At 47.1% G+C, this 23,516-nt stretch overlaps 1 protein-coding gene across 3 annotated transcripts; it reads left to right on the top strand.

The window, feature by feature from the left end:
• ash1l (ash1 (absent, small, or homeotic)-like (Drosophila)) lies at window positions 1-23,479 on the top strand. Of its 3 annotated transcripts, none has more exons than XM_029845553.1 (27): window positions 1-363; window positions 1,152-1,265; window positions 3,679-4,479; window positions 5,076-9,393; window positions 10,951-11,617; window positions 11,711-11,884; window positions 11,979-12,073; window positions 12,427-12,500; window positions 12,623-12,668; window positions 12,852-12,960; window positions 13,081-13,287; window positions 13,396-13,542; window positions 15,215-15,323; window positions 15,403-15,552; window positions 16,320-16,387; window positions 16,548-16,714; window positions 16,884-17,036; window positions 17,235-17,289; window positions 17,641-17,773; window positions 18,067-18,333; window positions 18,547-18,633; window positions 18,754-18,844; window positions 19,240-19,378; window positions 19,500-19,672; window positions 20,121-20,287; window positions 20,509-20,962; window positions 21,209-23,479. In XM_029845553.1, the coding sequence occupies exons 3-27, from the start codon at window positions 3,871-3,873 to the stop codon at window positions 21,298-21,300; spliced, it is 8,751 nt and encodes a 2,916-aa protein (XP_029701413.1). In that variant the 5' UTR covers window positions 1-363; window positions 1,152-1,265; window positions 3,679-3,870; the 3' UTR covers window positions 21,301-23,479. The 3 variants fall into 3 exon arrangements, with proteins under 3 accessions (XP_029701413.1, XP_011607739.2, XP_029701414.1); XM_011609437.2 differs by having other exon boundaries at window positions 1-272; XM_029845554.1 differs by having other exon boundaries at window positions 1-272; window positions 1,181-1,265.
• Window positions 23,480-23,516: the final 37 nt, after the last annotated feature.

The following is a 23,516-nucleotide window of genomic DNA, read 5'->3' on the forward strand; positions in this document are numbered from 1 at the left end:
CCCTCCCTGGGAGCCAGTATGCCCGTGCTGGACTGACACAGTAGCGATACGGGCTGAGGAGTCATGGAGGCCCGATTACCGAGAGCGGCCCGTGCTGACACATCCAGGCCTAGCTAACGGCGCGTCGGTGCGGATTTCCCAGCTTCTCGGGGGGCATCTTACGGATACAAACTGTCGCGGAGGAGAAGGATTTATCGCGGCGTGGAAGAGGGACCAGAAGGAGATCCATTTCGGGTCTCTGTTGATTCAACGCAGCCGCCATTTTGTTGACAGTTAGTGTTTTTTTAATAACCTACTCAGTGCTGCATCTCGGATTTAGCACCGCCGGACTACGTTTCTCCACCTTCTTCCCGGGGCGTTTCGGTCAGTTTAATTCGTGTGTTTTTCTCCGAACTGGCGTCGTAATGTGTATTTTTCCCCCCTCCCCCTGGTTAAGCTGCCTTGCTAGTGCATCGCTAGCCGCCGTAGCCGAGATGTAGTAACACGAGTGCCTGCGAGAATATGACGGAGATGGAAGATATACGCATCACTCGCCCGGGGTTGTGTCATTTTCACCCCCTTTACTGAAAATCCCTGAAAGCCGCGTCCCTTTGCTACTCGTCTGCTACGTTACTACGGTGAAGAGGCACCGCTATGCCCGGTAAAAAGGTCTCAAATCGCCCTCAGCCAGGCTGCTGATGGATGGCTAGTTAGCGGCTGCCACTGCCATTGGCACGGGTTGGACGGATGGTAGCTGTTAGCTTGTTTCAAAATAAACACGTGTCTTGCGCGATTCGTTTCATTTTTATTAAGATCACTTTGGCCGCGGCACTTCGAGGCGTCACTTCTCTTTTTCGGACCGTAAGACAAAACAGTTAGATGCGCCCAAAGCTGGCGCACAGCCCGCGCCGTCACAACTTTGTGTTTTGGTGTTGGCAAGGTTAAGCAAATCTCTCGGTTGTCGGTGCGGTCCACAGCCGTGCGTAACGACTCACGCTTGGACCGCTGCGTCGCCGACCACTGCCCCGTTATAACCCGTTTGGTGCCCCGGCAACAGATGTTGTGCGGTTGTATTTTGAATTAAAGGGCAACGAGCTGTCACCCGAGATCGCGCTACATGCCTTGTTGGATGACACGGCCCAAATCTGATATTTACCCCTCTTTCTGTTCAGGCTCATTCAGCTTTTTTTTTTTTTTGGAGATACACTATGTGAGCACCATGTTGACGCACGGATGGAAGACACGGAGCCAAATAATGTGAACACGTTTTCTGGACGGTTGCAGAGGTGAGTGGATGCCCGCCGCGCGTGAGCGCCAGAATTGGGCATTTTCGGGCCAATTCTCTTGTTGAATGGACAGAAAAGTAAGATTGCGCGACGTCGGGTCCAATTATCGTGTGCTTGGGCATGAATTGCACCCGGCTCTCGCGTCGCAGTAATGACTTTCAGAACCTGCAGGAATTTTTGTTTTAAAGACCGGATTTCCTTCAGATAGAGACGGTAATTATGAGTATGACCAAATCTGCTGACGGAGTTTGTCCTCTTATAGTAACATTAGGTGCGATTTGCCCCAGCCACGTGATTCGTTCTCAGCTTAAACTGTGACGGGAAACCGAGCAGATAAACTTGTTTGATTTGTTAGATGAGCAGCGGCGTTTTTGGTTTCTGCGTGTGCACAGTGGAACTGATTTAATTGTGTCGACTGAGCTCAAGGTTGAGGAATTAAAGTTAAGGGGCGAAGACAGGAAGCGGCAGAAATGGACCGTCTGCCCGACACCTGTCATCTCCTTCTCAGCTCGGCAACAAAACATCATGGCCGCCCCCCCCCCTCGTCTAAAGCCTCGTTTTGAAGACATGGCTTGTGCACGACGAGCACGTCGGAGTGAAGGAATTCTGTGGCTCTGCTTTCATTAGAAGGACACACGGAGAGTAAAAGCCCTGGAAGTGACACTGGGATGTAGAGGGCAGACGGCAGCACTCCTGTGAATGGTGTGTGTGTGTGTGTGTGTGTGTGTGTGTGTGTGAGAGAGAGAGAGAAAGGGAGTGAGGGGGTGGGTGGGCGGATTGGATACTATTGCTATGGCCAAAGGGAAATCAGCAGTTATGAACAACGTGTGCAAAAGACAGGAGGGAGGGAGTCAGGGGAAAGAAATGGGAGGGGGCGCGGGAAGTTGTTTACTACGTTCCTGCCTGCGCTGCCATTTCTTCAGTCTTGGCCTGATTCTGATTATTGATCTTCAGTTTTTTCCCCTCGGACGCTTGCATTTTTGCCTCCTATACTGGCCTGCGCACTTCCTTGCTTTTTGCCCTGAAAGTAAAAGTAGCAGCAGGCTGCATATGGTGACTAACATCTGTAGTCGGCGCCGGTAGAGCTGCTGGTACGCGCTTTCATTTTATGACTGCCAGAAACTAAGTAATCATGACAGTCGCCGTGGGGATTTTTGGGGGTTTTAGTGCTAAAATCTAAATTCAGAAAGCTATATGGATCCATTTACATTAAATGAACCCTGGGAAATTGTCTTGCTTGTGTGGTCGTCGGCGTTTTCAGTCTCCAGGAGGCTTTTTGTTGGACTTTTGCAGCTTCTCGGGGGGCTGATTTTTGGCAAAGCTGCTGTCCGGCTGTGGATGCTGTTGGAAGTTAGTGTAGCTGCGAGCGTTTAAAAGTGTAAAAGGAGGAGGCGGAACGTTTGTCGTATCTGAAAGAACCTAACGGGGAGCAGAAGTGTCAGGGGTAATAGTTGCAATGTGTTTTTGATTTAAGTAAGAACTCAGCAATGTTACTACTCGGGTCCAAGTTTTGTGAAATACGAAAAGCTTTATTTATTTTTTTTATAAAAAAAAAGGAATCCAGGCTAATGGAGTGATGGACAGAAGGGGGAGGTGTGGCAAGAGGGTGGTAACTGAAGCAAAGGAAGGGAGAGTCTGCTGTTGTGAGGTGAAATCGAGTGAGTAATTGAAGTAAACACAGAAAAGGGGCATTTGGGGAAACTCCAGACAGGACTCAAAAGAAATCAGGCTGTGTTTACGGTGTGGTTCAAAAAAAAAAATCCCTACAACTGTTTCCTATAGCCAGAAACCAAAGCAAACATGCTGCAAACAGTTGTTCTTGTTTCTCCTTCCTTCTACTGACCCGATGACTCGTGTGACTTTCTGGAGGGCCCATTAAGTGGCTGTGGTAGTGCACTCCACTAATGTAGGGTGCAGGGAAACTGCCGGCGCGTTGACGCTCTATCACTCATTCCCATTTACTGCCCTGCGGCTGGCCAGGGCGGCTCGAGCCTTTCTCTATTCCCAGAAGGTCTAAAATGCTGCGGCCACACTTTTAAATTGCCTTAACAACACCACCCAAAGAATGCACCTGCTCTGGGTGCTCCGTTGAGCTGGATTTGCCGCTATTACAGGTTCTTCATCTCCACAGCTAATCAGGCAACTTTGCATGGTCTCCTGTCAAGCATCAGGGCAATATGGTGGCAGCGTGGACCGCACGTATTTCTGGGATTTAGTGTCTCTTTTGTGTTTATTCAGACTGAGATATTTCTCATGCAGGACAAAATGGCCTGGTTCAAAGTATGGAGACCATAAAGCCGCCATAGTGGACTGTTCCTCAGCAATTAGATTCCACCATTTACGCTGTTTTCTTCATATTCTGTTGTAATATTCTGCTGTATTGATTAGGATCTTCGATTCTTTTCTCTTACAGTTGAAGGAGAAAGAGGGTCGGACAGTTGAGCAAAGGAGACAAGGATCTGCCTGCAAACAAAAGTTTTACCCCCTCTGTTGTCATCCATCCCTCCCTCCCCCCTCCTCCCCCTCCCCCCAGATCCCAACAAGAACTCTGCCTGATATTCTCTGTATCCCTGTTTTGAAAACCTGTACCACCCCCAAAGTTCCGATGGATTCGAAGATTCAAGGGGGGAATGGAACCCCACCCCCTGTTCTCTCAGGTTCACCCACCGGGGATAGAGAAAAGGAGGGAGGGGGCGGAAAGAAAGAAGAGGAGGAGGATAACAGAGACAGAGATAAGGACGGAGCAGCCGCTGCTTCTGCAGGAGGAGCAGGAGCGAGTGGGCCTGGGGTTACTGGAGATGATCAGTCCCATTTCTCCATCAGAGAAAGCAGCGTGTCAGAGGGCAACGTCAAACTGAAGATTGGCCTTCAAGCCAAGCGTATGAAGAAGCCCCCTAAAATCCTGGAGAATTACGTGTGCCGACCAGCCTTCAGGGCCACCGTGAGGCACACGGGGCGCGGCGCCGCCAGTTCCCGTGGAAAGGGGACCTCAAATAACGAGTCTGGCAGTCAAAGCCAGAGTCCTTCGCAAGGCAGGGAGAAAGAGAAGGACAAGAGTCCCAGCGTCAACAGACCAGCACCATCGTCATCGTCGTCATCATCATCATCAAACACCTCTGCGAAAGCTCCAACCCCACCTCCCACAGCGCCCCCTCTTTCCAGCACCACCACCGTCACACCCTCCCAGTTGAATGGGAGCGCTCTCACAAAAAGGGTAATGATGATCTCAATAATATATTCTCATCTAGAAATGAACGTTTAATGCTCTTTAGCACGCACACTCGCATCTTACTTGTGTTCAATGTTCCCTGGCCATTTATGAGGCAGTATTCCACCGTCCACAAGGTTACCCCAGTAATCACCCTGTCACCGCAAAGATAAAAGGGGAGCGTAAATTGTTCCAAGTTTTCGTTGTGTTCTGTTCTTTATTGGCCTGCCTCTATTCAGGGGGCACCACCCCCTCCAGTCTCCTTCCATCTGTGTCCTCTGCCTTGTCCTCTTTACACCCTCCTCTTTCCAGCTCTCCCTTTTTGTCCTCAATCTGACCCTGATGAGTGTCACTGGGTAAAGTGACTTCTCCCATTGGCAAGACCCGAAAGCAACATTGGAACGAGAATTGCATTAATGGATAATTAAAATTCAAGAATCCTTTTCTCACTGCTCTTAAATTCATCACCATTCACCAGAATCTACTTTGGAAAAGTCCTTGTGTGAATCTGAATAATTTAAACATTGGCCAGTGTAATACCAATTATTCACCAGTTATCCACCTGTAATTACATCATATTCTCTTCTTATCTTTATTGACAGGGATCTCCGAAAATGGATTTCAAGTCTGATGCAAAGCCAGACACAAAAGCCACCATTGTGTCTGAGAAGCCCCTTAACCTTCACCGCCCTCCATCGGACAACAAAACCCTGAACGCTGGGAAGAAAACGCCAGTTTCGCAGTTCAACCCGCGCTCATCGTCGACGTCCCCGCCGCTCCCTGCATCAAAGGAAGCTGCATTTGAAGGGATCAAACCTTCACAATACAGCTACAGCACTGATGGTCAGAGAGACAAGGGCATCCAAAACTGGGGAGCACCTACTGTGACTGAAAAATTAGCTCAACTCATAGCAATTTGCCCACCATCAAAGACCCCCAAACCGGCCAAATCTGCAAAGAGTGATCCCGCCCCTCTCCCGAGTTCAGGCTTCATGGCACCCACAGCCAAGCAGAGAGACAGGGCCATGGCCAACCGCAACACATATTCAAGAATGGTACACCTTTCTCCCCCACCTCCTGTGTCAAGACCACCTGGGCGACCCTATGGATCCAGGAGCAAAGATGGCATCATGGAAACTTCCTCCACAATGACATCATTTACCAGCGATGATGCAGAGGGGAGTGTGAAGGCGAGCAGTGCCGGTAACATCAGCAGCAGCAGCGGCAGCAGCAGTCGAAGCAGCAGCCCGGCTCTCATCTACGGGAACAACCGCAGCGACAACAGCAGCAGTAGCATTTCTAAGGCGCAGTCACGTGCCATTCACACCACCGCCTCGTCGTCTTGTCCAATATCATCATCTTCTGCCATCTCACCTGAGCAGAGAACAATTAGTGCCGTGAGCCATTTGGGCTCCCCTGCTCCATCCCAAGGACACCATGCACACGAGAGTCCCGCTTTGGCAGAAGAAAGCAGTGCAGGTATGACGGAGCAGGAGAGAAACAGCCCCAGAGACTTCTCCAAGTTCCCTCCAGCACCAGGGATGGGAAAGTCAGAGGGACGAGACAAGCCGACCATCAGTCAGCTACTGAATATTCAAAGAGGGAAGAGCTCTAGTCCGAGTAAGCGCAGTCCCAATCGGGATAACAGCCGGTCTGGTCAAGCTAGCAGCCTTGCTGAGACTGTAAGAGAACTGTCTTCACCGGAACCGGATGTCGAAGATAGCCCACAGACTCCGCTTCGAGATGATTCCCCCGACTCATCTATAGACTCTCCCAATGAGCAGGAAAGCAAACCGCTTAAAAAAAGGAGAGGACGGAAGCCCCGCTGGAACCGCCTCATGATCAAGGCACAGGGTCATAGAGCAGGGGAAGGCAGCGTGTTTGGTCACACCAAGACGAACTTGCCTTTATCTTCAAGCTTTGAGTTGCCATCGCCACCCATTAAAAGACCAGTGGGGAGGCCTCCCAATCCAAACAAGATCAAGCAAGTTTCCTTGTCACAAAGCTCGGTGTCACAACTCTTCCCACCCCAGGCTAAAAAAAGGGGAAGGCCCAAGTCGAAAATGCCAAGGCTGGACGCTCCAACCCGCGGATGTCTGTCCCACAAGTTGGTTGCGTCTAAGGTCTTTTCGCTAAAATCGAAAGAAGAGCAAGACCCCCCTGTTCTTCACCCAGAAGTGGACCTGAACCCCCCTAAACCTTTGCCTAGAAAACGTGGACGGCCCAAGCGCCTTCCTCCCACCTTACCTCAGGAGGGGCAACCTCCAACTTTGGCTCCAGAGTCGGGGGAAATGGGAGACAGGTTTTTCCACAGTAAAGGCAACGGACAGCTCATAATGAAAACAATTATTGGCAAGATCAATAAGATGAAAAGTATGAAACGAAAGCGTATTCTCAGTCAAATACTGTTAGGGCCAAGGACAGAAGACATCTCCAAAAGCTCCTCCAGTGTCTCTGTTAGCTCGGCAGAAACTGCAACTCAGTCATTGTCTACTTTGGCTGCTTCTTTTGGGGGGAAACTAGGCCCCCAAATTAATGTCAGTAAAAAAGGCACAATATACATGGGGAAGAGGAGAGGCCGTAAACCAAAGGCTACCACTGCGACATCCGCAGACTCCTTTCTCTCCCCAAACACCAGTTCCCCTTTCCACCATCATCATTTACAGTCTCAGCAACATCTCTCCTCCTCAGAGATCTTCCCCTCTCCATCTCTCTCACAGTCAAGTGGAGGTCACAGTCCCATCAGTGATAGTTTCGTGGAGCCCGGCTCGGTGCATTTTCACTCTCACAACGCCCATCATGGTCACAACACGCTCTCCTTCCCTCCCCCGACTTTTTCAGCCCCCAATCCTCGCAGCCTGGGCTTGGGCTCGATGGCGTCCTCTATGGCCGCTGCAGCGTCCCAGAAAAAGTCGACGTGTCGCGGATATCATCACCACCACCACCATTACAGGCAACATTTCCATTATCATAAGCTTTCCCCTCCTCGACCTCTTCATCCTACCTCACCTGCTCCCCTTAACGAGCTAAAAGAAGCCACTCCGTCACCGGTGAGCGAGTCACACAGTGAGGAGACGGTGCCCAGTGACAGTGGTATAGGAACAGACAACAACAGCACCTCTGATCGTGGGGAGAAAGCCGGAGGGCCAGGAGGCTTAGGTGGAATTGGGATGCCTGCAGGAATGGGCCCTGGATTATTGATGCCTGGGGTCATGGGTTCAGCTTTAGGGCCAGGTGTGGCCCTGAATTCCAGAGGGAGGCGGCGGCATTCTGCTGTACTCCTGGAACATCCCTCACCCTCTCCATCACCCCATGGTGCAAGATCATCTCCTGATCCACGGAGGTCTCACGCGGCAGCTCCTGCCTCCTCGTTAATGGGACACAAGGAGAAACATAAGCACAAGTGTAAACGCCGCAGCCACGGGTGCCCCGGCTATGACAAACTAAAGAGGCAGAAAAGGAAACGCAAGAAGAAATACTTGCAGCTACGCTCTCGGAGACACGACCCAGACTTTCTCGCTGAGCTCGATGAAATTGTTGTCAGACTGAGTGAAATACGGGTATCGCACCGTATCACAGGGCATCGGCTGAGTGGTGGTTTAGGCATAACATCGGGTACAAGTAGAGTCCAAGGGGTTGGAAGCAGGGCCATAGGTGGCATTGGTGGTACAGGCGGCCCTCCTTCACACCATTATGTCCACAGGGACCTGCTGCCAACAATATTTAGAGTTAATTTTGGCAGTTTCTACTCCCATCCCGCATACTCCTGTGACCCATTGCACTATGTTCGTAAGCCTGACATGAAGAAGAAACGGGGCCGACCTCCCAAATTGAGGGAGTCCATGTCTGAAGTTCCATTTGTACCTGGTCTTGGATTTCCGCTCTCCAGCGGAGGCTTCTATCACCCTTCCTATGGTGTTCCGTACTCCTCTGGACCGCTGGGGTTAGGTTACTACCGAGGCTATCCCCCAGCTAGCGCTCTCTACCCCCATCCACACCACCAGTCGCCCCACGCAGCCCCGTCTCACCATTCTCACCACTCGCCAACTTTCCCCCCGCCTCCCCCGTCATCTTACATGCATCACCACCATGGCTCTCATCTCCTGCTAAACCCCTCTAAATTTCACAAGAAAAAACACAAGCTCCTCAGGCAGGAGTACCTGGGAAGTGGAAGATCTCCTGTCCTTTACCCACCCATGTCCTCTGAGCTTTCTTTCAACTGGCACCATAAACACAAACACAGACATAAACACAGAGAACGCTGTGCTGATGACGACCGAGAGGAGACTGCGAGGGGAGGATCAGAGAGTCGGCTTGGTGCGGGGATTTCCGACAGTGGAGCCATAGGAAAAGGCGAGAGGGTCAGCAGTTTAGGTATGGCGGAGTCTTTACAAAGATGCCGATTTGGCCGGGATCCCTCCAGCGTTACTGCCAACAAGCAAGCTGCTTCAGCTTCTGCCAACTCCCCATCTTCCTCATCTTCTTCATCAGCAGCAGAGAGGTATAAGCGCAAAGAGAACTCTGCGTCCTGTATAGGACCGTCCAGGCTTGCGCTCAGTACCTCTAAAAGCCATCACCCAGTAGAGTCCTGGTTCAAGATGGGCAGCTCCAAAACGGAGTACTCGAAGCTTTCTCATGCTCATGTGGCACAAGGTCAGGGTCTTTTCTCAGATGGAAGGGCTGATAATCCGGCAGGTTGTTCAGAAAGTGAGGATGAGGAGCCTCTCACCCCCACAGAGGAGGTGGAAGCCAGAGATTCTCCGAACCACACCAATCTGTTTGCTTCTGCTCTCACACGCACCTCGATAAAAGGGAGTAAAAGCAGGAAGACTGAGGCCGTTCGGGAGAGCTCCACTTTCTCCCGTGTGGACCGGCCTGTGAGGAAGGACCGTTCGACGTCGGTGGAGAAGAGAGAGTCAGGTATGTCAGCTCTGAGGCGTGAACTCATACACACTAAAGTATCTTCGAAAGGACTGCCGACAAACTACTGGCAGGTTGTTGCATGATTCTTTTAAAATAGCCCAATCCTACAGTGAGAAAAGCCTCTGTTAAATTTAGATTTTCAAAACTATTAGAGTTCTTTCTGGTGAAGTTTTTGCAGTTAGTGCTGCTTCGATTAATCAGGTTTGTCTATAAAGCACTGAAAAAATAATAAATGGATAGAAATAAGAGAATTTAACTTTCACTTTCTTTCTACAAATTACTCTGTTAACAACCGTAACAAGTCGTAGCTCTAAACTGGTTCAAGCAAAACAAAAAAACGCATCGCTGACTTCTCCCGACTGGATGGTTGCAGTTGGCCACACTTGATGTAACATTCCGCTCCCAGCTAAAGGGGTGGAGTGTTTTGTTAGCAATCTAAATTTAGGATGCATTTCTCTCAAAGGCCAACAAATGTAGGGGCTCGCCCTCAGAACCCTCACTAAATTAATGTAGGTGCTGAAAGACAAAGTCTGTCATTGCTGCTTAATGTCATGTGACGTTGTGCGCGCGCGTGTGTGTGTGTGTGTGTGAGAGATTGTTGTGGGTGGCATGCAAACACTACCTGATGTTTATGAGCCTGTTAGTAACTGAGATGGAAATCCCTCCGGTTCCAGTTGAAGCAACATGGTGCAATTCAAACCACACCTAAGTAATCCGGGATTAGAACTCAGGACCTCGAGGGGGTGGGGGGTGGGGGGTGGGGGGCGGGGGGGGGGGGGGGGGGGGGGGGGGTCACCCAGCGGTCACTGACTGCCCTGTAGAGGAGGCAAATGTTGGTGACTGGACCGACAGTCCAGACAAGTGGTGAGAATGTGTGCTGATAGGGTTAGTCAAGATGTATTCTGTATTTCGATTAAAATGCTCCAAATTCTTTATATACTTTTGCAAGTAGATACGAAAATACGTGCTGTTTGTTTTTTGCCAATGATTAACAAGTTAGTCATGTTCACATAAGGGAATGGAGTCATGATAGGCATAATAGGCTTAATCTGTTGTCAATTATGATAAGCTGGTTAATCAGTTATCCCAATTTGATCCTGTCTTACCCAGCTTACTTGAGTTGCTTGAGTAGATTTGCTGATGTTGTAAGTCATTGTGGATCACAGGACGGGGGGCAGCCCCTCTCCTGAGCCTTGACTCTAAAGGGAATGCAGGATTCCTAAGGTCAGACGGGGTCTGGAGGCACAGGAGAACAATGTTAATGAGGGAGGAAGACAAAGAAGCAAAAGAGAGGGTGCACTGCATCCCGATATCTAAAACTGGGGGAAGGGAAGTGTAAAAAAAATATTAGTGTGGGAAATGTAAATGGCTTTTTTTTTTTAAAATAGAAAACCAAATTGATATGTTTTGTTCCAAACCAGTATTTTCTCTGCCCATCGTGGTTGCCGTGTCACTGAGCTAACGCGCGACACAGTGTGCTGATCTTTGACCGTTTCGTCTCCACTCCTGTCGTGTTTGATGAACCCAACGATAATTTTGCTCTTATTTGACCAGGGTCATCAGGTGTCCAGACAAGAGGAGTCACCCTCTCGACGTCTGAAGGGCCTGAGCTGTCCCTCCACCACCGGCAGCAGCAACACCACCACCAGCCCTCCCTGTTTCACACTCACGGCTCTGGTTCTTCCTCCTACCTCACCCCCTCTCAGAACTGTTGCCTGGATGCCCCCGTGCCCCACCACTCCTATCGCGCACCTCCATCCAAACACAGCCTGCACCACGTGAACAAGATCCTGCGGGCCAAGAAGCTGCAGCGACAGGCTCGCACGGGGAACAACGTCGTGAAAAAGAGGGGTCCCGGACGGCCACGGAAACACCCGCTCCCCTCCCCTCCACCATCTCCACCACCCATGGCGGAAATGAACCTCGCCCAGCAGAGAGACCGAGAGCATCTGGCAGGGGGCAGAGGGTGGGACGGTGACAGCGTGATAGACACTATTGAGTCAGTAGTTCAGGGCCAGCGTAAAAAAGCTCCGAAGCGAAAGCACTGGGACAGAGATGGGAACGAGGAGGATGCGGAGGAGGAACGAGAAGACAAAGAGATCGTCGAGGGCAATGAACACATAGGAGACAGAGAGGAGAACCTGGCCAGCCTGGTGGCAAGGCCCAGTACCGGGACATCAAGGAACTGGTTGACCCAGGACAAGCTTCAGCACTTTCACGGGTCAGCAAAGCCAATTACACTTTTTACCTAAACGTCTCAGATGTTCTGATGTGTGAGATTTATTCATGCATATTTTTGTACTTCCTGGTTTAGTTCTGTGGAAAGCAAGCCGGATGGCCAATGCCCCCCAGAATGCCAAGGCCCGGTCCCCACAGAACCAGCGCCACCTGTGCCAATAACCAGCCAGCGTGAGAAGAGACCAGCTAGACCACCAAAGAAGAAATTCCAGAAGGCAGGGCTTTACTCCGATGTGTACAAGACCGATGAGTACGTTTTCTTTTCTTTTTTCTCTAAGCCTTTTATTTGTTGTATCGCTAATAATAAAGGTTTAACATGGTTTTTAATCACCCTCACTTTGTAGCCCTCGGAGTCAGCTTCTGCAGCTAAAGAAAGAGAAGTTAGAGTACATACCTGGAGAACATGAGTATGGACTGTTTCCAGCTCCGATACATGTTGGTGGGTGTTAAGTTCATCACTTCTGTTTTAGTGAACAAGGATCATTAATTTTGTCCCAGTGAAGATTTGATCACATTGGTTAAGTTTTAAAAATGGACAAGCGACTCTCTCATGGAGTTGGAATGTAAATACGACCACTGTTACTTCAGCTACTACTTTGATTTACACGTTATTTTCTTTATTAATTAGTTGACAGCAGTACAATAACCCATGTTTTGGCCGCAAGCCTATAATTCTGCTCTAAGGCTGAAAGAAAGTCATTAATATTTTGAACATTTCAGAAATCATCTTGGTTTGTCTTCATGCTCGACTGTAACCTCCCTTCTGAAATGTCTTGTTTTTTTATTTTTTAGGAAAGTACCTGAGGCAGAAACGCATTGATTTTCAGTTGCCTTATGACATCTTATGGCTGTGGAAACATGATCAGGTTATCAATCACTGACCATTTACTTTGGAGGGGTTTTCCATCCACAGTGATAATTACCAGTGTGTTGGCTGTGATGAGTGTTGGCGTCTGTCATCTAACTCGTGCATGTTTTACTGTTTCAGTTATACAAGAGGCCCGATGTCCCTCTGTACAAAAAGATAAGATCAAGTGAGTCCAGTTTAGTAAACGTCCTTGTCTACTCTTGTTTGGCTACTTTGAATGATTGGGCTCTTCCTTAACCTCACCTTTCTTCTCTCTTTTTTTAATATGTTTTTAAAAGGAGGGAAATATAATTGACTTACTGTTGATGACACCTGATTTGAGTATGAGTTATTCTGTTCTTCATCACAGACGTCTACGTGGACGTGAAGCCTCTGTCTGGTTATGAGACGACGACATGCAACTGTAGAACGCCCAATGATCGAATCGAAAAAAGCTGCCTGGACGATTGCCTGAATAGGTAAAGGGTTTCTATTAGAGTGTTCTGAATAAGATAATATTGTCCTTGGGAGGGGGTATTTCTCTGTGAGTAATAATGAAACACACCAGACACATATGAGTATTTGTTTGTCTCTCAAAGGATGAGTTTTGCCGAGTGCTCTCCGAGCACCTGTCCATCTGCTGATCAGTGTGACAATCAGCACATCCAAAGACACGACTGGGTCCAGTGCCTGGAGCGGTTCCGCACCGAGGGGAAAGGCTGGGGCATTCGTACAAAGGAGCCTCTCCGGGCTGGGCAGTTTATCATTGAATACCTTGGCGAGGTGGTCAGTGAACAGGAGTTTAGGTCAGTTTCTCTGTTCCCAGCGTGGGCTGAAAGCTGCAAAAACTCTGAGAAAATGTCCTTTATTTTAACCTGGGAATTCACGGGTGCACTTCTTTTTGCATATTTCAGGAGCCGTATGATGGAGCAGTACTTTTCCCACAGTGGCAACTATTGTTTGAACCTGGATAGTGGTATGGTGATAGACAGCTACCGGATGGGAAATGAGGCACGCTTCATAAACCACAGCTGTGAACCCAACTGTGAGATGCAGAAGTGGTGGGTCTCACTGCATCTTTTAACCCCCCCCCCCCTTTTCCCACTCTGTGCTAAAATCAAAGTCCAGATTTTTCCACATGAATATAATACCGGGCGTTTGCTCTTGGTACAGGGATGATTTTAATTGGCTATATTTGTCTTCCAGCCACTCAGCTAATTACCTGTTGTCTTTGCCACTAATGTTTAGTTACTACTCTGTTTGAGCCTTGTGTAGGTAAGCTAAAGCAAACCCTGCTGTAAATACTGCTGCTACGGCTAATCTTGTTTTACTAGATTTGCTGTAAGCATGTGGACTTTTTGCTCAAAAGAACACAAGCCAGTTGGTTTATAGTAAAGATGTGTGCTGTAGCTGTGATTCTACACACGCCAACACAAACCACTGCAGTGGGAGTAGATATTGTGTCCTACAGGAGTTGTGCTGCTTGTCTTCAAACAAGCCTTGGGGGATCTGTCAGGTAGGACATTAATGCAGATCACTCCCGAGAGTCTTCAAGTGTTATAGAAAAGTGGGAGACAACTAATTAAATCTGTTTCGTCTTATTATTTTTTTTATTATCTTCCACATTGCTCTGTTTTTATGGTCGACAGTGAAAAAATAGTCTATGATTATAGTGATTTGAGTGATTGACAAACATGTCAAATGTTCCAAGCTACATTTTGATTAGGTTAGTTTTTGAGTATGTAGTGTCACTTTGCTCTCAAAGGGGCAAGTGTAGCAGGTCCAAAGCTCTTCTGGCCCCAGCCTTATTAATCTGGTTGTGTACTGGTAATCTGATTTAATCCAATTCTGCCAATAGTGACCGATTTAAACCTCTTGCACCATGTCAAAACCGTTCACTGTTTCCTCCAGGATCATTATCACAGTGTGCCTAAATTACTTGCCGATCTTGCTGAGCAGGTCATCCGGAGCTTTGACAAGCGGAACTTAATTATATCTACCTCAGCTGTGTGTAGTAAATAGGCAACATATATCTCCCAAGGTTTTCCCTTGTGTACAGCTAATCAGTTGAAGTGCATTATTTAACAGAGTAAAATACCAAAATTCATCTTCCTCTCATGAGTGGACCAGCACATGGTCCACATGTTGAAATTGAGCGTCTGGACTTTATTAATAGACTCTACAAAGGTGGAGCATTTTCAGCACAAAGCAGAATGTGTCATCCATCTTGTTCTAGAGGAGGAAGCACTTGCAGCTGGGGCTCTGATACATTTACAGAACCCAAAGAACCCAACGTGCTGAAACAGCTTTTTAATTCTGAGTCAGGAATAAATCTCGGGAGGTTCTGTGAAGAAAGAAAGTGTTTTATTTTCAGAATACCTTTATAAAGCTGAAACAATTCTGGAGCAGGCAGTTTATAACATGACTCTAAGTAGTGGCCAGATAGACTCAATACGATACTTCGAAGGTCTTTGTAAATACATTTCTTGCTAACCAGGAGACAGTTTTGTTTTACCTCAGGAGTGTTGAGTATGAGTTTAAAAGTTACTTCAATTCTCCTGTGTGACAGTTTGTTTTCCATCATGATGATGGAATGATCTGTGGGCTGCTATAAAACTTTAAAAGAAAGTGGAACTATATGAAAGCACATGAAACTTTGTATGCTTAATAATCTCTGAACCTAATTTAGACAGTTTAAATGTTTCTCACGTGGCTGTAACTTCTGACTTTTAGGTCTGTGAATGGAGTTTACAGGATTGGTCTTTTTGCTCTTGGCGAGATCCCCAGTGGCACCGAGCTCACCTATGACTACAACTTCCACTCTTTCAACACTGAAGAGCAGGTGAAGTACCAGTTGTGTCTTTGACCTCATCAGAAAATCTTATGTTTTCTAATCTGCATCATGTTTTTCTGCTCCATAGCAAGCGTGTATGTGTGGTTCCGAGAGCTGCCGCGGCATCATCGGAGGCAAGAGCCAGCGCATTAATGGGCTGCCCGTGAAGGCCGCAGGGGCTCGACGCCTGGGCCGGCTCAAGGAGAAGAGGAAGTCCAAACACCAGCTCAAGAAGAGAGTAAGTGGAGATTTTATACCGAAATGCGGAACCAGCTCGTTGGTATGTGTTCAGCTGCCGAACATCAGTGAGCGTTTGTTCTTGAGGAAACTTTATAAACGTGCTGAGATGGATAAAGGATTCACTTAGAATAAACCACTGAACTCTTGGATACTCATCATTCTCAAAGCTACCGACAGTTTAGAGCCAGTGGTGGAAGTTGCTCTAACAGGAGCAGCTGAGTAGGACCCCTGGGTTCCCCATCCCAGACTCGGATAGAGCAGAAGGCCTGAGGTTCTTCTTGATGTTTCTGTTCACACAACTGCACTTTCAAATGTTGGCAATACATTTATTGACATAGCCTCTCATTCTTGATTTGAAGAGGTGACAAATCATCAAATATTCCATAAAAACTGTACATTGACCCAAAAAAGACATTTAAATGCATAGATTAATGAATGATATCTAGTTAGTTGTGACTAACTCTAGAATAGGAAACATTAATGTTGTGTCAGATTTTGTATTTGATCTAAAAACCTTTAAACCTGTAGTTGTGTATCAAGTGCAGTGTCTATATAGGGCGCGGATGTATGTGCGTCTCATGGGGGCACTTAGTGTCCCACTAACAAGGAAAACTCAGAATACCTTGAATTAGGGCTGCATGATGTGACCCAGTACTTAAGTTGTGTGGAGCATTCTTAACAGCTTTGTAATTTGTGGTATGTGCTTGTGGCTGAGGGAATGCATGTAAATGGTGTCTCCTACAGAAAAGTTGTGTTTCTCTACAGGAGGAAGAGTCGAGTGACAGCAACAAGTTTTATCCTCATCTCATGAAGCCCATGTCCAACAGAGAGAGGTACTATAAACATACCCACGATTACTTTTTTTACTGCTGTGCATTCTTTTAAGTTTCTGGCCCGCTCAAGGTTTGCAGGAACCTTGTAACATATTAAATTAGACCTTCTAAAGTGCGGTGTGACTTGATGTTCAACACGCTGCCTCCGTCTGACGACCAGGAACTTTGTGCTGAAGCACCGTGTGTTTCTCCTGAGAAACTGGGAGAAGATGAGGGAGAAACAGGAGCTGCTGAAGAGGGAGGGGGAGAGAGAAAGGGATGCCAGCAGCCTCTCCATATACGCCCGCTGGGGAGGAGTCATCCGTGACGATGGCAACATCAAGTCAGGTGAATCAGCAAAACCACAATATCGGATAGAAACAAGTGTAAAGTCACCAACAGTTTATGTCAAAATTCATTAATCAACCTTTTTACTAAGGCAAATCAAATAGCTGTCAATTTTAAGTCAAGAGTTGGGAAAGTTTGATCTGTTCTTTACTCATTTTTATGTTTTCAGACGTCTTCCTGACGCAGTTTTCCGCCCTGCAAACTTCCCGTTCGGTCCGCACGCGACGACTCGCCGCGGCTGAAGAAAACACCGAAGTCACACGCACCGCACGCCTTGCACACATCTTCAAAGAGATTTGGGATATGATCACCAGCTACAAGGGTTTGTTTCTAGGTTAACTGGCCATGCTGTATGTGCAGTCCTCAGAAGAATAGCAAAACGTGTCACTGTAAATTCTCTGTTGGGTTTATGACCTGATCAGATTATCAGATCACAGCTTTCACTATTTCTGCTTTTATACCTAAAGTACCTATTAGACGCTACACAATATCTAACACATATCCTTTTGCCTTCTGTCAGATTCAGCCGGTCAGACACTCGCTGCCCCGCTGGTGAACCTCCCATCCAGGAAGAGGTGTGTAAAAGCGCCGACACGCACTTGCCTGGTCCATTCATACTATTTCAGTGTTTTCCAAACAACGCTGTTAATGTGTTATCCTGTCCATCGCCCAGCGCACCCACACAATATAACAGTTTTATCTCATGTCGCACATTTCATCCGTGACAGCCTGCGTTTTGATCCCAGTCCAGTATTGATAGTCATCAACTCGTGTTGAAACAAATAACATCTGATTACTTTTCTATGATTAAATGAGCCGTGTCACAGTCTAAATAGCGGTTTACAACACAAGGCCTTTGGAATATCCACACCGTCCATGATTTGGATGTTTGAAACGATCATGTGACTCTTCTTGTTTGCCATCAGGAACAGCCAGTATTATGAGAAGGTGTCTGACCCTCTGGACTTGAGCACTATTGAGAAGCAAATCCTCACGGGCCACTACAAGACGGTTGAAGCCTTCGACACAGATATGCTGAAGGTGTTCCGCAATGCAGAGGTATGTAGGTGTCCCAGAGAGGTGGAGGAGTGAGCCTTAAGTTGATACATCATTTTATACATAAACCCCCTATGTACACCCCCCCCCATTACTTATATCTGATTTAGGCTTACTTGATACACTTGGAAAGGTGATTTAAGAAATTAATGGATTCCTGTGTTTCTCGGTTTGTCTTTTGTGACAAACCAAAATGATGTTCGTCTTCTGAGAAAACAGATTGATACAGGACATGTGTAACAAGTGTCATATGGAACTACCCCGAACACTTTAAAACTTTCTTGTTTCTCTGCTAGAAATATTACGGCAGGAAGTCATCGGTAGGCAGAGATGTTTGCCGTTTGCGGAAGGCCTACTACAGCGCTCGACACGAGGCTGCCGTCCAGATCGATGAGATCGTCGGCGAGACGGTCAGCGAGGCCGACAGCTCCGATTCGCTGGAACGCGACCACGGCCACCAGCACCATGCGGGAGGGTCCCACGACAAGGACGATGATGTCATCCGTTGCATTTGTGGAATGTACAGGGACGAAGGCCTCATGATCCAGTGCGAAAAGTGCATGGTGAGAGCTGCCCACCTGTAATGTTTGAAAAGAGCTCAAAGAAAATCCCATTTGACCAGCCCAAAAGGTGCATTTTCCTCAGAGGAGGAGTGTGCAGATTATTAAATCACTTCAGACTAAACAAGGATGACGCAAACATTGACTGAGTTCCTTAGAAAAGGCCTCAGGAGGTCAGCGGTTCAGTTTCTCTGTCTGTGCTTGTGCTTCCCGCAGGTGTGGCAGCACTGTGACTGCATGCGGCTGGAGACCGAGGTGGAGCACTACTTGTGTGAGCAGTGTGACCCCAGGCCCGTGGAACGGGTGTGTGCCCTTTAGTGTGTTTTATATGGAGTTGCTTTTCATGCTCGTTGGGTTCGTCTTAAATTAGCTGGACACGAGCCATCCCATAGATCTTCACTATTTGCAGTGTTTTTGTTAAAGGAGGTTCCGATGATACCGCAGCCGAGCTATGCCCAAGCTGGTTCTGTTTACTACATCTGCCTCCTGAGAGACGACCTGCTGCTACATCAAGGTAAAAGAATCAAGTGACCTTTGAAAGGTCATGTGTCTGCATGGCCTGACCAATTAGCGCCTAGTAAATCCCATCTTTGCCCCGTTTTAAAGGCTCTAGTCTGTAACACCTAGCAACCATAATGCTCTGCAGTCCTCCCGTGGGACAGAAATGACCTAAAGACCCTTTCACCTTACATTGGATCAGTTTATTAAATAAAACATGTTCAAGACATTTCCCTTATTTTAAAGGCCTCACTAACTTGAAGCTTTTAATTGACAAAACCATCATCTCATTATGTTAAGATTTTGCCAAATTCCTCCTTAAAATTCCAACAGAGTAAAGTAAGCTACCACCTCCCAGGCACGCTCGGTACCAGGCAACCTGCCACGTGTTTGTGTGTACTTTGTGTGCAGGCGATTGTGTTTATCTGATGAGAGACAGCAGGCGCACACCTGAGGGCCCACCGCTCAGACAGTCATACCGCCTCCTGTCCCACGTCAACCGAGACAAGCTGGACATCTTCAGGATTGAGAAACTCTGGAAGAATGAGAAGTGAGTTAGCAGCAGGAACAGGTTGTGTCAGCAGTCGCCCCGCCGCTGCTCCTTTTCGCTCGAGTTATTTATTATTTATTTTTTAGTGAAATCTTGATTATTATGTGTTGCACATTTCCAGGGGGGAGAGGTTTGCCTTTGGCCACCACTACTTCCGTCCTCATGAAACACACCACTCTCCGTCACGGCGGTTCTACAAGAACGAACTCTTCCGAATGCCGCTGTATGAGATCATCCCGCTGGAGGCAGTGGTGGGAACGTGCTGTGTCCTCGATCTCTACACGTACTGCAAGGGTGAGAGCAGAAGAGCTACTGTATATCCTGCTCTGAGGGAATTTAATGTCCGGGATATTTCACCCTCCATTGCTGTGTTTTGGTTCCTTATTGCTTCATTTAAGCCCAGTGATCTCTATTTTTTTTTTTTGTGCTATAAAAAAGTAAAATAAATACAGTGTCATTTATATTGTCAGGGCTCACTTTATGTAATATGACTTGGGATTGAAATGAAAATGTAATGCAGTAATTTGGAGGTGATGCAAAGTAACTTGTAACTCCTGGCACTTTGTTTTAAAAACTACTCTTTGTGCATAAATAGTTGGCCTTAAATTTGAGCACAATTCCTTTTAAAAGTAAGTAATGTAATAAAATAAAGCAAGTACCGGCACTTTGATGCTATATTTGGGCAAAAATACCACGGCAGCTTAAAGCCGCTCTTGACTGACACAAGTTTGTGGTTTTACAGGCCGGCCGAAGAATGTGAAGGAGCAAGATGTGTACATCTGTGATTACCGCTTGGACAAGTCGGCTCACCTGTTCTACAAGATCCATCGCAACCGCTACCCAGTGTGCACCAAGCAGTATGCCTTCAACCACTTCCCCAAGAGGCTCACGCCTAAAAGAGACTTCTCGGTGAGAGTGCTGTCAGGGTGGGGCCGCTAGGACCAAGTCCTGATTTAGAAACCAGATAAATGTTGCTAGAGGAGAGGTCACGTTAGAGGTCACGAAGGCACATTTCACCTGAGCGCTGCAGCCGCCGGCAGGTTAGGGTTGGCCTGACCGTGAGGACGGCTGCTCCTGGCTGTATCACGCCTGGCTTTTCTGTCTAAGTTTAAACTCATTTATCTCTCCAGCCTCATTATGTTCCGGACAACTACAAGAGGAACGGCGGCCGCTCTGCCTGGAAGAGCGAACGACCCAAAGGAGCCACGGGCTGCGAGGACGACGGCTCTTCCTGCGGACGTGGCGATGACTTCCCACCAGAGGCCGAAGACCAGAGAGGAGGCGAGGGCGACGTGGATGTGGCTGCAGGGGACCCTGAAGTTTTCTCATCCAAGCCCAGGAAAGCAGATCCCGAAATGGAGGGGGAGGAGGATGAAGAGGAGGACGAAGAGGAAGGACAGGACACGGAGAAGCATAAAGAGCTGGAGAACAGCTCTGCAGATGGAATAGGAGAGATGCTGGAGCTCCCGTCATCCTTGACTTCCTCACCCCTACACCAGCCAGTGCTGGGCAGGAGAGAGGCGCAGAGGGAACGACTCAACAAGATCCTGCTGGATCTGCTGCACAGAACCCCCAATAAAAATGGTGAGGGAGCAGTGAGGTGAATTCGGGTTAACGCATCACATCAGTGACAGACGGGAGGAGAGTGATAGATTCTGTGGACATAATCCATTCTTATGATGCCATGTGTACACGTAGTTTGCATACATTTACGGGACAAAGGATTGCTGATGTCACCATGACCTTTACAGTCAGTGGGGCCAGTGGCGCTGGCTCCTTTTTGCTTCTGCGTTTTCTAAGGTGCCACATCTCTCTTTGTTTTTCCATCAGCCATAGACGTCACGTACCTTCTGGAGGAGGGCGCCGGACGGCGGCTACGGCGACGGACACTTGGATTTGGCGATTTTGTGGGGAGAAAATGAAGTCGCTATGTGCCTGTCGAGCATGCAGCCTCAGTTTAGCTCATCATAGGCAGAAAATGTGGAGAGACAGCAAAAAAGGGAAACACGCATGTTTTAGGACCACCACATTTACCTGTGGGCCTTTTCCATTTCACCCTTTCCAAGACTTATATCTCAACTCTGAGAGCAGGGAGGGGTTTGAAAGCGCTGACTCCATGGTCATTTCAGCTCTCCGGAGTTCTTCCGGAGCGTAGAGCTGATCCAGACTTGTTGCTTATACAAGTAGTGTGATGCAAATTTGTTTTTTATGAAGATGAATTACCCCATGCACTTAATTTCATAGAACTTTACAGACATGGGTAGATAAATTCCACTAACAAGCATAAGAAATGAAATAAGTGGTACTGAGGGGGGATGGTTTGAGGGAGGGATGTCATTTCAGCCAAATGGGGAACGTGAATGCTGGAGAAATGTCCCCACCTAGTGGGACGTAGCTGCAATGACAATATAAGAGAAGAGCTGTGTTGAGACCGGGGTGAAAACGGCATAGGAGAATTGTGAAGTGAGCAGTGTGCTCAGATGCTGCTCGTGAGACAGAAAATGAGAGTGGTGAACTGCACTTTTGGTACCATGGATATCGTGAAGCTCTGTGTAATGTATCTATATTGAAAACACACTAACAATCAGAGTACTGGATGATGCAGTCTGAAAACAAGTTGATACGTCTATTATCTTTTTTTCTCCCCCAGTTATACCGTAGTAGCTTAGTTAGGAACAGAAATGTCTTGGGGCGCGTTTGTTTTTCCAGCTAAAGGGAGGGACGGGGGGCTGAGTGTGCTCTTTTGTCTTTTTGAGCTTTTCAAATTTTGTCGTGAGGCAGTTGGTTCCCCCCCTCCCAATATTTTTAACGTTACACAATTCACCAGCTCAATCGGGCGTGTCGGGGGGGGCAGCGGCTCCACGCGCCTTACACAGCTGTGCTCTTCTTCTGCCTCATGTACAAGTGCGCTTGCGTGCACACTTGTTTTGTCTGTACTTTGACAGAATTCTTGAAGATATACCTTTAAAAAAAAATAAGGAAAAAAAAAGAAATAAAAAAAAAAACAAGGGCTCGATGGCAATTAACAGTTTTAAGAAAACTATGGAAAACAATGCGTAACATGAAATGTATCGTGATGGTCATATTTTCTTATATTCTGTGACGGGTGGGGCGGGGCATACTGTAAATTGGGAGGGGGAGGGATTTAATAACTTTTTTGTCTTTAAACTATGTTCTTGGTTGCCATGGAGAATGTTTTAGAGATGAAATTGATATTTGATTAATTTGTTTTTCCCCAAAAAATGCTTTTAAAGAAAAGGGACAACCTGCAATGTCCCCGCGTGATAAACTGACATTAAATCGATGAGAGACGGGACACTGACCGCCGGAGGAAGCAAATGTAAGCTGTACAGTGCCAACCTATGTAAATATACACACTTAACATCGAGGAGTGTCTCCAAAAGCAATATCTTGAGAAAGAATTTTGTTTATTATTGTACTGTACAGGACTCAGCCCGAAATGTATTATGATTATTCTAATATTGATAATGTTATAATTTCTTCCGTTTGTATCACTATAATGAAGACACTTAAGCTCGGAGGAAAAAGGTTGTTGTTTTTTTTTTTTTTTTTTTTTAATGTCGTTAAGGATCTCATTTTATTTGTCCTGACAACAGAAATCTTAAGCTGAGTTTTCGTTGCCTGTAAATGCGATTCCTTTATATACTGCATGAGGAAGAGGAATGTCGGGCGGAGGCAAAAGGCATCGGGACAGAACATTGACTCTGCCATGACTCCTGTCGCTGATATTAATAATATTACTTTTGGGGAGACGTGCACTCCTTGTTTTCTTGCTGCAAAGTGTTGAACACTAAAAAAACAAAACCAACATAAAAATGTTACAATATTTTTAAACAGCGACAGATGCAAAAATGAAGCTGTCAGCCCAGTATACATGTTATATATTTTTTGCTCTCAAATAGGAAAACGGTTCCGTTTTGTGATAGCGGTCATTGTATGATGCTTGTACTCGTCTTTGTGCATTTTGTGTGATTTGTTTAGTTCTTTTTAGACAATCACAAAATAAGATGCAAGCATTGTATATGGCAGACTGGCAAGACATTTTGTGATGTGTACAGTTTGTCCAAAAAAAAAAAAAAAGCAACTTCTTCCTCTCGTTGAAAGTTTGTAATTATGA

Source organism: Takifugu rubripes, chromosome 12 (genome assembly GCF_901000725.2).
Source record: "Takifugu rubripes chromosome 12, fTakRub1.2, whole genome shotgun sequence".
Classification (NCBI taxonomy): domain Eukaryota; kingdom Metazoa; phylum Chordata; class Actinopteri; order Tetraodontiformes; family Tetraodontidae; genus Takifugu; species Takifugu rubripes.

Excerpts from the sequence above, each read along its gene's own strand:
- ash1l (XM_029845553.1), top strand. The coding sequence starts at position 3,871 with ATGGATTCGAAGATTCAAGGGGGGAATGGAACCCCACCCCCTGTTCTC. Across the intron at positions 12,669-12,851 it reads GTACAAAAAGATAAGATCAA|ACGTCTACGTGGACGTGAAG; the intron begins GTGAGTCCAGTT and ends TCTTCATCACAG. Across the intron at positions 19,673-20,120 it reads TCTCTACACGTACTGCAAGG|GCCGGCCGAAGAATGTGAAG; the intron begins GTGAGAGCAGAA and ends GTGGTTTTACAG.